We start from the raw sequence: 13,313 nt of genomic DNA, 5'->3' as shown, positions 1-13,313 counted from the left end.
TTACAATAAATTAAAATATCCATTTTTCCAAGACTACTCTATGAACATATGTTTCCCAAAGTGGCACTAATGACAAACAGCTTTTTCTATTTCTAACTGGTAAATCCTATAGCACGGAAATATGAATTAAAAGGCTGTCATGGTTATGAACTACTCTCCTTAGTAGTTTCTGTGGACAGTATTACCAATGAGACAATCTATTAGTTCGTGTTGATTGTCAGATCTTATTTCATGGCTCCTTCTTGAATGTTTGCTTCGGTTCAGAAATCTTGAGAATTATGCAGTATTGTGTCTAACACATGAATCAGTGAAACAAGGAAAAACACAAAAGATGCAAGCACACGTTGATACATGAGTGTTCACCTCTTTCATTCAAAAATGCACAAATCCTTTTCTCTTATCAGGTAGCCCTTCTCTTCAGAGCAAACAAGAAAACTTTCAAAACACTTTCAAAACGTGTCTAAAATTGCTCATGGTGGGAATAGATATTAAATGATTAGATTAACTTTGATAATCCGCATACCTGATGAAAGTATTAACCCATAATGCTGAACATACTAAGATTAGTGTATATATAACCCATTAATACACTATAAAAACAAAATCAGAGCTATGCGGGGCAGAAGCCACAACAATATGCAGTCCTCTGACTGCAGACCGAAATGAAGAACCACCCATCACCTATGGATGGGAGTGTAAAAGGAACTACACGAATCCAACACCACATGTCACTCCTACAAAGGCTGTGCACAAATACCGTTGCTCCGGTTTTATTGCTACATTCAGATGTTTTCTATCATATGTTTTCTATCTATGTTTTGCTGAGAAACAAACTTGTATGTTACCTGTTTACATAACACCAACAATGCTTGAAGATTGCTGATCTTAGAAAAAAAATGTGAGTGGATTAAATGTTCTTCTGAGCATGGATGGAGTTTTTCACTTTCATGCTGGCAATTCCTCCCCCCGCGTCTCTGTTGAAGCGATTAAAAAGGAATCATTTCCCAGAAGTACAGGTGCACAACAGATTGGAGTCATTATGCAAAAGAACAGAATTCTGGAGAGAAACCCAGAGGGAAAAGAAAAGCCATGTTCCTGGCCACACTATTGGCTGTAACTCATTTTTTTTTTCAGTTCTACATGAGAGATGAAAAAAAAAAATAGTGGATTTGAAGTAACCCATTCAAGATAACCAATGTACGCCTTGAATTCAACACACTTCTAACAACACAAGGGAGGCAGAAATGTACTAACGGCCAAACACACATTAATACATTTTAAAAGCTTGAGGTTCTTTACAGAAGCTGACACAGTGGAATATATTCCTTTAAAAAAATTTATTCGTAAGCTATATATTTTCTGCTGGCTTTTGAAATTCCCTTTGGACCCCTTTCAAGGGAATCACACTTACCTTCACAGCCTTGGTGAGCAATCAGATACCTGAACCCCTCCTGGCAAATCCCATCAAGGGTCCCAAATACGGATCACCACATACACTTTCTGAGTCCTAAGTCAGGTTTTGAAAATGCAGTGATGGCTTTCCCATCAGGATTTTATGACTGCAAGGTCAATGCCTCCTGAAACCTAAAATGACTTTTCTCAAACTATCAGTTTTCTGGCTAGAACGTTAAAAGGGAAGGAAATGTCACACACAAACAGAACACTGAAGTTCCTCTGATAAATGAAGAGCCATCAAGGAAGTTGGGTATCTTTAGACATTTGAAAAAGCCCACTTGGGCAGAGTATTAACCATTTCAAAGAGAAAGGAGCCTTAGACTGTACCATGAAGTTGGAGGAGGGGCCGACTATCCGCCTTCAACCTGCAAGGGAAATTGAATGGGATGGGAGATGGAAACAAAGGAAAGACTGAGTGAAGCTATCAAAATGTTAGAATAGTGGGGAAAGGAAAAGAACGAAGAAAAGGTGAAAACCAGGCATGCAAATAGCAAAAGCTGTTGTTTAAGCACGTAAAGTCCTGGACGGATCATCCAACTTGCAACCGGGAGAATGATCTTAGGAAATCAAACCAACATTTAAGTAAGTCTTCACTTTGAGCTGTGTGAGGCACGTGCGCTTCTCGTTTACTTTTCCCTGACCTGCTTCCTCGTGGGATCTTGTGGGAAGTGTAGGAAAGGTTTTTTTTTGGGGGGGGGGGGCGTGTTTCTGGAGTACACTCTAGACGGTCCAGAGGAAGGCCGAATTGCGAAGCGTCTCCCAGCATTAAGTCCGGAAGAGGGACTTGTTGGGAAGCTCTGGAAGGGCCTCACGTGGCGCAGGCGGACAAACTTTGTGAAGTTGTGAAGAGACGCGTAAAAAGAGGCCAAAAGGCTTGGGGCGCGTCTGTGGATGCGGCGCGGGACGGGAGCGCAGGATGGTGCGATGCTCCGGGGACCTGGGCGGCCACTCTCACCATTGTCCCGGACGCTTTCCGCCCCGGAGGGCATTGTGAAAAGTTTCCTGCCTGTGGGTCACGCAGCCCCTCCCTGCAGGCCTGCCTTAGGGACGTGGAGGTGGAAGGCTCAGCCTAGGTCGCTTTCGTGACTTGTGGCCTTTTTCCCTTTCTGGTAGGAAGAGAAAGGAGGGGTCGGGGTAGGAAATCGCTTTCCTCAAATCCCTGCGGCTCACTTTCTCCCTGAAGCGCACGCCCCAGGGCCCTGAGTGCGGAGAGGAGGGTGGGGAGGGGTGTTCTTTGGGGCTCCCCGCTGCAGCTACGTTTCTGGCACTGGGGCCTGGGGCCTGCAGTCCTGGGAGGTGGGAGCGTGGTCCCTCGGGCGAGATTGGATGAGTTCCCCAGAGGGAACGGGAAAGCGCATAGAGGTCCTTAGTCTCCAGGGAGACGATCACGGTTCCAGATCGTTTATTCCCGAAATCTGAACCTGGGCAAGTCTCTGGGAAGCGGAGGAGAGGGGGGGTTGAAGGTCAGTGTAAATGTGCTTTTGGAGATCCGGAGCTGGGGAAGTGCCCCTTTGGCCCCCTCCTCCGGGCATAATTACCAGGGGGAAGGACAGGGCCAATCAGCTCTCTCCGGGAAGAGCTGGGGCCAGGGTAGAGCAAGCATGCTGCAGCACACGGAGATGAGAGGTCGGGCGGGGTATTTTTCTAGTAAGGGCAGCCCTGGCGTATCTCCCAGTCTAGGAAAGACGGGCTGCTGGGAGAGGAGGGGGAGGGGCGGAGGGACGGTTCCAGCTCAGGGACCTCTTGGAGACAGATCTCCGCTGGCCAGCTCTCCGACCCTCTTTCCCTCGGGCGAACTGCGTTCCCTTACCCAAGGGGCCACAGGAAGGGAGGGCGGTCCTGGAAGCCTGCGCAAGGAGAGGCCCGCCGAAAGGGAGAACCTTCGCATCCGAGCAGTCCCACTGTGCAAAGTACTCGTCATTGCCCCCCCTTGCGTTCTCCCGCCCACTGACTGACGAGTTGTGGCGCCAAGCCAGTGCCGAGGGCGCCCCCTCCCCCGCCAACCCGCAGGGTTTAGCGCTGTTCTTCACCGGCTGAGCTCAGGGGGCGGTGTCTTTAGGCTGGAAAGGCGGCCAAGAGGGAGGAGGGGTTGGGTCTGGGGATTATAAAAGGGCGGCCCGGGCTGCCCGGTTCTTGCACTCGCTGGAAGGCGGTTCCGAGCCAAGGGCTATTGCAAAGCCAGGGCACACAGCCTGGCGGAGAGAACAGAGCCCTGCTCAGCGTGAGCAGCGCCGCGGCCAGCCGAAGCCGAAGAAGGGCGCCAGGCACCGATCCTCGAGGGGCCTCCAGACCCAGAGCCGGCCCTGCTGGTCCTCGAGGCGGCCACTCTGCAAGCGCCCGCCGCGCGGTGCCTCCAATACTGCGCTTGGCAGGAGAACGTCCCACGCGCCGGCAGAACTGCGGCGCCTGGTTCCGGGAGCATCGGCTGCAGCCGGCTCTGAGCGCACTTTCCAAGAGTAATAGTAATTGTTAACTTTACCAATCCAAAGCGAAGCCAGTGAGGCTGTGCTTTCCTGATCCGAACAAAAGTTCTCTTGCTCTGTGCGCTGCAGCGCGCGCGGTATTTCCCGAGGCTACAATGCAGCGAGAAGTCCCAGAGAGGTCCCCAAGGCGCACACTGGGCAGCGCCATGGGCAACGCGGAGCGGGCCCCGCGCTCTCCGAGATCTCAGCCCCCTTCTCCGCGGCTGCTGCTGGCCGCAGCCGTCATGCTGCTAGCAGTGCCGTGCGCGTTCGGGCGCCCAGCAGAGGAGGACGAGGAGCTGGTGCTGCCGGCACTGGATCGCACCCCACCACCCGGGACCACGCGTCTTACTCTGGAAGCCTTTGGCCGGCAGCTGCACCTAGAGCTGCAACCCGACCGCGGCTTCCTGGCGCCTGGCTTCACACTTCAGACAGTGGGGCGCAAACCCGGGTCCGAGGAGCCTGGGCTGGATCCCGCCGGCGACCTGGCCCACTGTTTCTATTCCGGCACCGTCAATGGTGACCCCAGCTCGGCCGCCGCCCTCAGCCTCTGCGAGGGCGTGCGCGGTGCCTTCTACCTGCAGGGCGAGGAGTACATCATTCAACCCGCTCCTGCAACGGCCACCGAGCGCCTCGCCCCAGCCGCCACCACCGAGGAGGAGCCTCCGGCACAGCCACAGTTACATCTCCTGCGACGCAAGCGTCGGGGCGGCGGCGGTGTCAAGTGTGGGGTCGTGGACGAGGAGATCCTGCAGGCAGGAGGCGCGGGGTTGGAGGGAGAGGAGGCCAGGGAGCAGTGGACTCCGGGTGGCCAAGTGTTGCAGCGCGCTGGACAACTGACAGGTAGATGAGCTGCTCCCACTGTTTCCATTCATCCCCCTTTCTACCCTTGTTCTCTGTCCCTGGGGGCGGGGGATGGGGTATGGGGGTCCCGATCGCCGCTGGTGGGCTGCAGAATTTGCACAGGACGCAAATGCAGAGTGGAAAAAAAGTTGTGTAAGGACTGGATTGGCAACTTAGCGTGAGCTAATCAGATCCTGCTAGAAAACTTAATTCCATCCGCCTGAATAATGAATAACTTGGAAAGAATCACAAGTCAGCTATTATCTCCAGACTAAGGCGAAACTTTTCCACCGGGAACTGGGAGGGGAGGAGACCCGACTTCTTACGTATTCCTAGAGCTGGAGCGTGAGCAATTTTTTCCCATCCCTTTTATTCACTTCTTAACGATTTTGTGTGGGTTCTTTAGCCGGGTAGCAACTTTTCGCTGAGTTTTGAAATGCCGGCCTCTGCGCTCTTTCTGCGATAAGAGGAGGACCGAGAAAGTGAAAAAGAAGGAGAAGGCCGTGGTCATCTCGGGATGTGGCCGGTAGCCCGGGATCTCCGCTCAGGGCACTGGTGCCCCCCTGACCTCCTTAAAAGGCTGACGGGGCGGCAGGCTGCTGGGTTCGGCGGCACAGCTTGCTCGGGAGGTCTCCGCCCCGCGCGCTCCGCCTCCGCGGGCGTCCTGCTCCGCCTCTCGGCCTCCGCGCGCTCTCGCGCCGCCACCGGACTGCCCAGGAACACGGCGGGGCGCGGGGCGCCGCGGATCCTTCCCACTACGCATTGCTCCGACCCTGTGCTGCCTGCACTGTTCACCGTCCAGGGCGTTTTTAATTACATCGGGGCCTTTTCCTTCTTTTCACTTGGGGCGCGTATCCCTGCACTTTGGGAGAGCATTTCTGTGGTTACAGCCCCGTGTAGGGGGCACTTATAAGGGGCTTAGGGCTGAGTCAGGAGTTGGGGGTGGGGCGCTTCTCCAAATAATCCTCCGGGGCTGGAGACATGGACGTATTTCCTTGGAGCAGTGAGAATGGGGCAATGGCGGCTGGACATGGTGGGTGGTCTTTGTGCCCGCGATTGGCCAGAGCAGAGCACCCCAGGGACCCTTGGAATGAGAGAGCTGAGCCATGCAGGCTGAGATTCCTTCAGGCCCGGCCCCTTGGCAGCAGCACTGGCCCTGCCTTAAGCTTTCCACGTGGAGCGCGATGATCTCATTCAGGATTTGCGTCCTGGCCTGTGAAAGAGTGAGTCAGAGCTTGCAGCCCGCTGCCCCTGCTCCAGGGCTTTTACTACAGCGGGGAGGAGGAGCGTGTGCAAACCCCTTCCTCAGTGACCTCACCAAGGACAAAGGAAATCCTCTCTCACAGACCAGAATACTTTATTTATAACAAAGTGGGAGGTTTTTTTTTTTTTTTAAATAACATTTTCAGGGGGAAAAAAAGATGCAAATATTTGTTGTTGTTCCGAGGCATATTTTTGTTTTGTTTGTTTTGACTGATGCTGCTTTCCTTGCGTACCCTGGAAAGGTGTCTATTCTTGGAGAAACTGCAGTAGAGCAAAGTGTCTCTCTTGTTTCTTTACAGGAACTGGAAGCGTCAGAAAGAAGCGGTTTGTGTCCAGCCCCCGTTATGTGGAAACCATGCTTGTGGCCGACCAGTCGATGGCAGAGTTCCACGGCAGCGGCCTCAAGCATTACCTCCTCACGCTGTTCTCCGTGGCAGCCAGGTTGTACAAACATCCCAGCATTCGGAATTCAATTAGCCTGGTGGTGGTGAAGATTCTGGTCATCTACGAGGAGCAGAAGGGGCCAGAAGTGACCTCCAATGCCGCCCTCACCCTGCGAAACTTCTGCAGCTGGCAGAAGCAGCACAACCCTCCCAGTGACAGGGACCCGGAACACTATGACACGACGATTCTTTTCACCAGACAGGTGAGGGGCATCTGATGGTACTCAGGCTGTTGGCCTATGAAAGACGCTTCCCCAGGGTTTTTAAAACAAATGAATGAATCAACCTACTTGAGAGCTAAGAACAGAGAGCTGTCAGCCCTGCTGATTCATTCCCTCAGATGCCCACAGCAGCCAGGACCCAACCGAGTCAAAGCCAGGAACCCCTTACTCAAACCACATCTTGCACATGGTGGCCGGTGCTCATACTTGAGCAGGCTCCATGTTAGCAGTCAGCTGGAGTCTAGAGCTGTTGCTGGGTATGGAAGCTAGGCACCCCGATATGTGCTTCAAGCCTCTTAACCAGTGTCTCAACTGCTGTACCGAATGTCCAAACCTTCATCATTGTTCCTGCACTTAAGTTTGTAATGGCTAATATGATGCACCATACTGCTCCCTACCACTTTGGATCAGCTTGACCTTAACAGTTGCATTAGAAAGAATCTTATAGTCTTATCAAGACTTTGTAAGCTCAATGATACTGACAGTCGAGTCTCCAAAACACGCGAGATCAACCAACAGTCGTACAATCCATGTTAATGAGGATGTATGTCTATTCTGTTCCTTGTAGGATCTGTGCGGAGCCCAGACATGTGACACTCTCGGGATGGCTGATGTTGGAACTGTGTGTGATCCGGGCAGAAGCTGCTCAGTCATAGAGGACGATGGTTTACAGGCTGCCTTCACCACAGCTCATGAGTTAGGTATGTCTGTTTCAGAATAAATACTAATTAATCCAACTCATGAACTCAACTTGATTTAAACAAAAAGATTATTAATGACAGAGGGAGAGTCAATAGCTTGTACTGCCATTACAGGTGCACACACATTTGTGGATATTGGAAACGGTAGATGTTTGGAAATACACATGTTTGTTTACAGCTATATAAAGTAGATGTTACATCCAAAATGTACTGCTTTTTAAAAAAAAACATCATTTTGTAATATATGAATTTCTGGTAGGGAAAAAAAATATGGCAAATGGCCTGTATTTTCATGAAGGTTTTGAATTGCTTTGCAGGCCACGTGTTTAACATGCCGCATGATGATGCTAAGCAGTGTGCCAGTCTTAACGGCCCAAGCCGGGATTCCCACATGATGGCATCCATGCTTTCCAACTTGGACCGGAGCCAGCCTTGGTCTCCATGCAGCGCTCACACGATCACGTCATTTCTGGATAACGGCCATGGTGAGAGGCTCAGCTGCTCCCTCTAAACGGCACCCAGCCTTTCACAGAGCTCTTTCCAACTTCACATGCTCTTTTTTCTTTTTGATTTGCCCTCTGCAAAACGACTTTTCACTGTCAAGATCACCAAATAGCCAGATGAAAGATGGCCCTCTGAGTAGCTCCCAAGATCCATTCATTCACATGTTGAGCAGAACAATCATTTCCTGTCATTGTGAGCACAGAAATACTCTCTCGGGAGTAATATCAGAACTAATCTGAATCTGAACCTTTTTGGCATTTTCTACCATCATCTCTTGTGATGCTTTCTGAAACTGCGTTCTACCCCTTGCATGCATTCATTAACTATTTACTAATGTTGATTGGCATTTTCTTCATAGGGGAATGCTTGATGGACAAGCCGCAGAATCCCATCCAGCTCCCATCTGATCTCCCTGGTACTTTGTATGATGCCAACCGGCAGTGCCAGTTTACATTTGGAGAGGAATCCAAGCACTGCCCTGATGCAGCCAGCACGTGCGCCACCTTGTGGTGCACGGGTACCTCGGGCGGTCTGCTGGTGTGCCAAACCAAACACTTCCCATGGGCTGACGGCACCAGCTGCGGGGAAGGGAAGTGGTGTGTCAACGGCAAGTGTGTGAACAAAACCGACAAGAAGCATTTTGATGTGAGTTTTTCTATTGAAACACGTTTGGGTTCCTCTGAAATGGAGGATTAAAAGTAACAATGACACAAAAGATGTGATCCCAGACACTCCCTTGTCCTTTGAGTGGGAATGCAAGTTAGCTGGAACTGATTCTTTGTCCCTTATTTTCCTTCTTTGATCTAGAATTTCCCTTTAGATAATCCTAACACTGGTGGTATGTGTCTGTTTATAGACTCCCGTTCATGGAAGCTGGGGGATCTGGGGACCATGGGGAGACTGTTCCAGAACCTGCGGTGGAGGTGTTCAGTATACCATGAGGGAATGTGACAATCCCGTGCCAAAGAATGGAGGGAAGTACTGTGAGGGCAAGCGAGTCCGCTACAGGTCATGCAACATCGAGGACTGCCCAGACAACAATGGTGAGTAACAGCGGACTGCAGCCTTGAGAGGTGGAGCAAAAAACATGTCCCCAGAAGCTCCAAGGTTCGAAACCGGTCGTGTCATCCTGTCGTTCTCTTTCCAGGAAAAACCTTTAGAGAGGAGCAATGTGAGGCACACAACGAGTTCTCGAAAGCTTCCTTTGGGAGTGGGCCGGCCGTCGAGTGGACGCCCAAGTATGCTGGCGTCTCGCCAAAGGACAGATGCAAGCTTATCTGTCAAGCCAAAGGCATTGGCTACTTCTTTGTTTTGCAGCCCAAGGTACTTTTTCTTTTACCCAAGATCCAAGGCCACAGCTTGTTACATCTTCATGCAAGCTTTGCCATACTTTCTTTGCTCTAAATATTCACATACTCAATTTCAAACTCGAACTGTTTTTCCTTTACATACCTTGGCAATTTCCTGTTTTGAAGTTTGGGTGTCCTTCTATGAACAGCACTGAAACTTAATACTTAAAATTGTTGTAGCCATTTAGCTTACACCAAAGAGTAGCATTTGACAAAGCAGGTGTGACCCAGGGTTCACAGGCAACTCGTAGTTAAGTAAATTATATATTAACACAGCAACTAGTAGTTTTAAGTAATCATTCAGGCATGGTCCAAAGTACATGCTACTGGGCAACCAACAGTGGGATGTGTAAATAAACTCAATCAGCTGAAGCCCTGGGCTCTGATCATTCTTATCTTTGAGAAAGTGGATTGGGCAAGGAGAAACATTTCCTTGTGCTTTATTGCTGAAGGGATAAAACTGGCTCTGAAATACAAAATGAAATCCAACTTGGTCATGATTATCATGTGGTGTTAGCACTGGGTTGGAAATATTCCCAAATTCCAGATTAAACATTGAAGAAATGAATTCTGCAGCACCGGCTATTGCCACATGTTCTAGACACTGCGGCTGTAGCAGTAAACAAATTCACCAACATCTAGATCTCATTCACTTTGGCTACAGAGGAGACAAGCCAACAAACAAATCATCAGAAAATGCCTTTCTTCCCCCTGTAGTCTATACAGGCTACATAAAAAAAGCCAAGAGGACAGTAGAATGTGTGGAGAGTTCTGTTTTCATGACAGAGTTGGGAAAACTCTGAGAAGATAAGCGTTAGGGTCACGAGGTCTCTCCCCTTGCTAGCGTGTAACAGCAGACACTGGCTCTGTTTGCAGGTTGTAGACGGGACTCCCTGTAGTCCAGATTCCACCTCCGTCTGTGTCCAAGGGCAGTGTGTAAAAGCTGGCTGCGATCGCATCATAGACTCCAAAAAGAAGTTTGATAAATGTGGTGTTTGTGGAGGAAATGGATCTACATGCAAGAAAATATCAGGATCCGTTACAAGTGCAAAGTAAGTTTCCTGTTTTGGAGATGTATGGTCCTTTCTATAGATAAGGAGGGAAAAGATATTAGAAACGAGGGGGGGCATCAATTTTAAGTAATGAATTAGCAATGAATGAGAGATCTTTTCATCTGTTTTCCTTCCCCACAGACCTGGATATCATGATATTGTCACCATCCCAACTGGAGCCACAAACATTGAAGTAAAACAGCGAAACCAGAGAGGGTCCAGGAATAACGGCAGCTTTCTTGCCATCAAGGCTGCGGATGGCACGTACATCCTCAATGGCGACTTCACTCTGTCCACTTTAGAGCAAGACATCACGCATAAAGGTGTGGTCTTGCGGTACAGCGGTTCCTCAGCTGCGTTGGAAAGAATCCGCAGCTTCAGTCCTCTCAAAGAGCCCCTCACCATCCAGGTCCTTACCGTGGGCAATGCCCTTCGGCCTAAAATCAAATATACCTATTTCGTGAAGAAGAAGAAGGAGTCCTTTAATGCGATTCCTACTTTTTCAGAATGGGTCATTGAGGAGTGGGGTGAGTGTTCCAAGTCTTGTGGATCAGGTTTGCAGAGGAGACTGGTGGAATGTCGAGACATCCACGGACAGCCTGCTGCTGAGTGTGCGAAGGAAGTGAAGCCAGCCAGCACCAGGCCCTGTGCTGAACTGCCTTGTCCCCACTGGCAGGTGGGGGAGTGGTCGCCATGTTCCAAGACTTGTGGAAAAGGTTACAAAAAGAGAACCTTGCAGTGTCTGTCCCACGACGGAGGGGTGCTCTCTCATGAGAGCTGCGATCCCTTAAAGAAACCTAAGCACTACATAGACTTTTGCACGGTTGCAGAGTGCAGTTAAGCGGGGTCAGTTTTGAGGGAAAGGCAGGGTGGAAGGGGTGATGACAAGGGAATCAAGGGGGCTGGAGGGATCCAATGTAACCTGGTGGTGACCAGTGGGGTGTGTGGATAAGAGAGGGGTGTAGATGCAGGGAGAAAGGAGTTAGATGAGCATAATGCCCTTCCAATTACACGTTTCATAGGCCCGTTCGTGAGGACTGATAATGGCTGAGCAATGATGGATAAATAGCTTGAGGAGGCCCAGGGCATTGTTTTATTATTACTTTTGTTACATCTATTGGAAGTTTGAAAAAAAAAAAAAAAGGAACAGTTGTTAAAATAAGTAAGACGCATCACAACACTTGTTTTTTGGTACTGATTTAATACTGCAACCTGTGAGGCTGGGAGAGGAAAGGTGAAAGTAAGAGGAGATTTTATCCTAAGGCTAGGTTTACTTTACCTCACTAGTGGTAGAGGGACAGAGGAGTGCACAGTCAAGCTGGAAGCCCCCTGCAGCTGCTGGGCTTTCGGACCATGCTCAGTTTTCTCTTGAGAGTTACCATTTCAGCTCATTCAACAAAAAAGGAACCATCATCAATGTGAGATGACTGGAGTGTCTCAGCCTTCAATGCGTGGTCCCATCTCAGTCTGCAGGTGTAGTTCATTTCCAGGAAGAAACAATTCTGTGTGTTTATGAAAGCACATTCAATGTGCAAAGACAAAAAAAGAAAAGAAAAGCAATGTGTTAGATGCTGGCCAAAGGTAGAAGAGACATGCTGAATGACGAATTTGGTACCTCCAGCCTTACTTCTCTCCTTATGTAAGCTTACCTTGCAGATGCGGTCGTGAAAACAACAATTCGTGCGTCTCAATAAAGTCAGTAAGATCAGACAAAAGGGTGGAATGCCAGAAAAAGACTGTGATGTGCAGAGTAGGATCCAGTGGTTGGGGACGTTAAGATTGCTTGTCTCTTGTAGGAAAGCTGCTGAGGGGTAGCGGGTCATTCCCCAGCAGCTAGTTCAACAGTCATATCCTGGAGAATGTCTGTTCAGCTCTTCTACTAAAAGAGAATATGATTTTTTTTCCTTATGTATATAGTAAAATACGTTACTATAAATTCTATGTACTTCATAAGTATTGGTTTGGATGTTCCTTCTAAGAAGGACTATAGTTTGTTAATAAATGCCTATAATAACATATTTATTTTTATACATTTATTTCTAATGATTAAAACTGTTAAGTTATATCGCTTTTGTAAAAGTGCATATAAAATAGAGTATTTATACGATATATGTTACTAGGTATAATAAAAGAACACTTTCTGAATATGTGTGCGTATGTTCTGAAGTGGGAATTTATTCTTGAAAAGGAAATCTGACAATGTAGACTGATTTTGACTAAATTACTCAGAATAAGATTTTGTTGTGTTGTACTACATATTCTTAGTTCATGAAATGATTAAAGAAAAGGAATCTGATACCTTTAATGATAGATGAGGTTATACTTAAGGCATTTAGTAGTATGAAGGTACTTGACAAGTTGGAGAAGGAAAAGGGAACTTTGTATTGCCACAGAAGAAACAAAACTTAATTCGTGAACAGTTTGATCCCAACACTTGTTTTTCATGAGCATTTTCAAGACCTGTTGTATGCATTGAGTTCGAAAGTCTTTGTGCCAACATAAGCTTATCTTTCAATTCTATATTCCATGGAAGTCTTGAAGTATCTCCATATATATCCCATGGTTAGCAAACTTCTGGAAAGAGCTAGCTGATAAAAATCCATACATATCCCTTTATGGATCATCCCATCTTATTCATGGCTGCTCAATTGTGTTGCTATATATGAAAGCAGATTTAAGTAAGACATAAAGGAAGAGCCATGGCTGCATTCCAGTGAAGCTTTAGTTGCAGAAACAGGTGGTGGGCCACATTTGCTCGGCGAGCTCAGTTTGCTGATCCTTAATGTGTGCCATACATTAAGTCAAGGGCAGGGAACATTTTTCCTGTCAAGGGCCATTTGAAAGTTTATAGCCCACCATTCATGGACCACACAAACCTATCAACTCAAAAATGAATTGCCTATAGATTTGTTGGATTTTTATTCCCTCCTGAGGTCACTTTGGCAGGGCCAGGAAAAGTGTTTCCCCATTCCTGCATTAAATGAATTAAAAGTTGATGTTCTGTCTGCCTTCTGAATGTC

At 48.4% G+C, this 13,313-nt stretch overlaps 1 protein-coding gene across 1 annotated transcript; it reads left to right on the top strand.

The window, feature by feature from the left end:
- Positions 1 to 3,913: 3,913 nt before the first annotated feature.
- ADAMTS1 (ADAM metallopeptidase with thrombospondin type 1 motif 1) lies at positions 3,914 to 12,435 on the top strand. Its single transcript, XM_040980867.1, has 9 exons — positions 3,914 to 4,760; positions 6,323 to 6,669; positions 7,256 to 7,388; positions 7,706 to 7,873; positions 8,251 to 8,537; positions 8,749 to 8,935; positions 9,040 to 9,215; positions 10,118 to 10,293; positions 10,435 to 12,435. The coding sequence occupies exons 1-9, from the start codon at positions 4,034 to 4,036 to the stop codon at positions 11,132 to 11,134; spliced, it is 2,901 nt and encodes a 966-aa protein (XP_040836801.1). The 5' UTR covers positions 3,914 to 4,033; the 3' UTR covers positions 11,135 to 12,435.
- Positions 12,436 to 13,313: the final 878 nt, after the last annotated feature.

This window comes from Ochotona curzoniae, unplaced genomic scaffold, assembly GCF_017591425.1.
Source record: "Ochotona curzoniae isolate NIBS_2020 unplaced genomic scaffold, NIBS_Ocur_1.0 contig_3498, whole genome shotgun sequence".
NCBI lineage: Eukaryota > Metazoa > Chordata > Mammalia > Lagomorpha > Ochotonidae > Ochotona > Ochotona curzoniae.
Note: the sequence above shows the minus strand (reverse complement) of the source record. Positions and strands in the feature narration are given on the sequence as shown.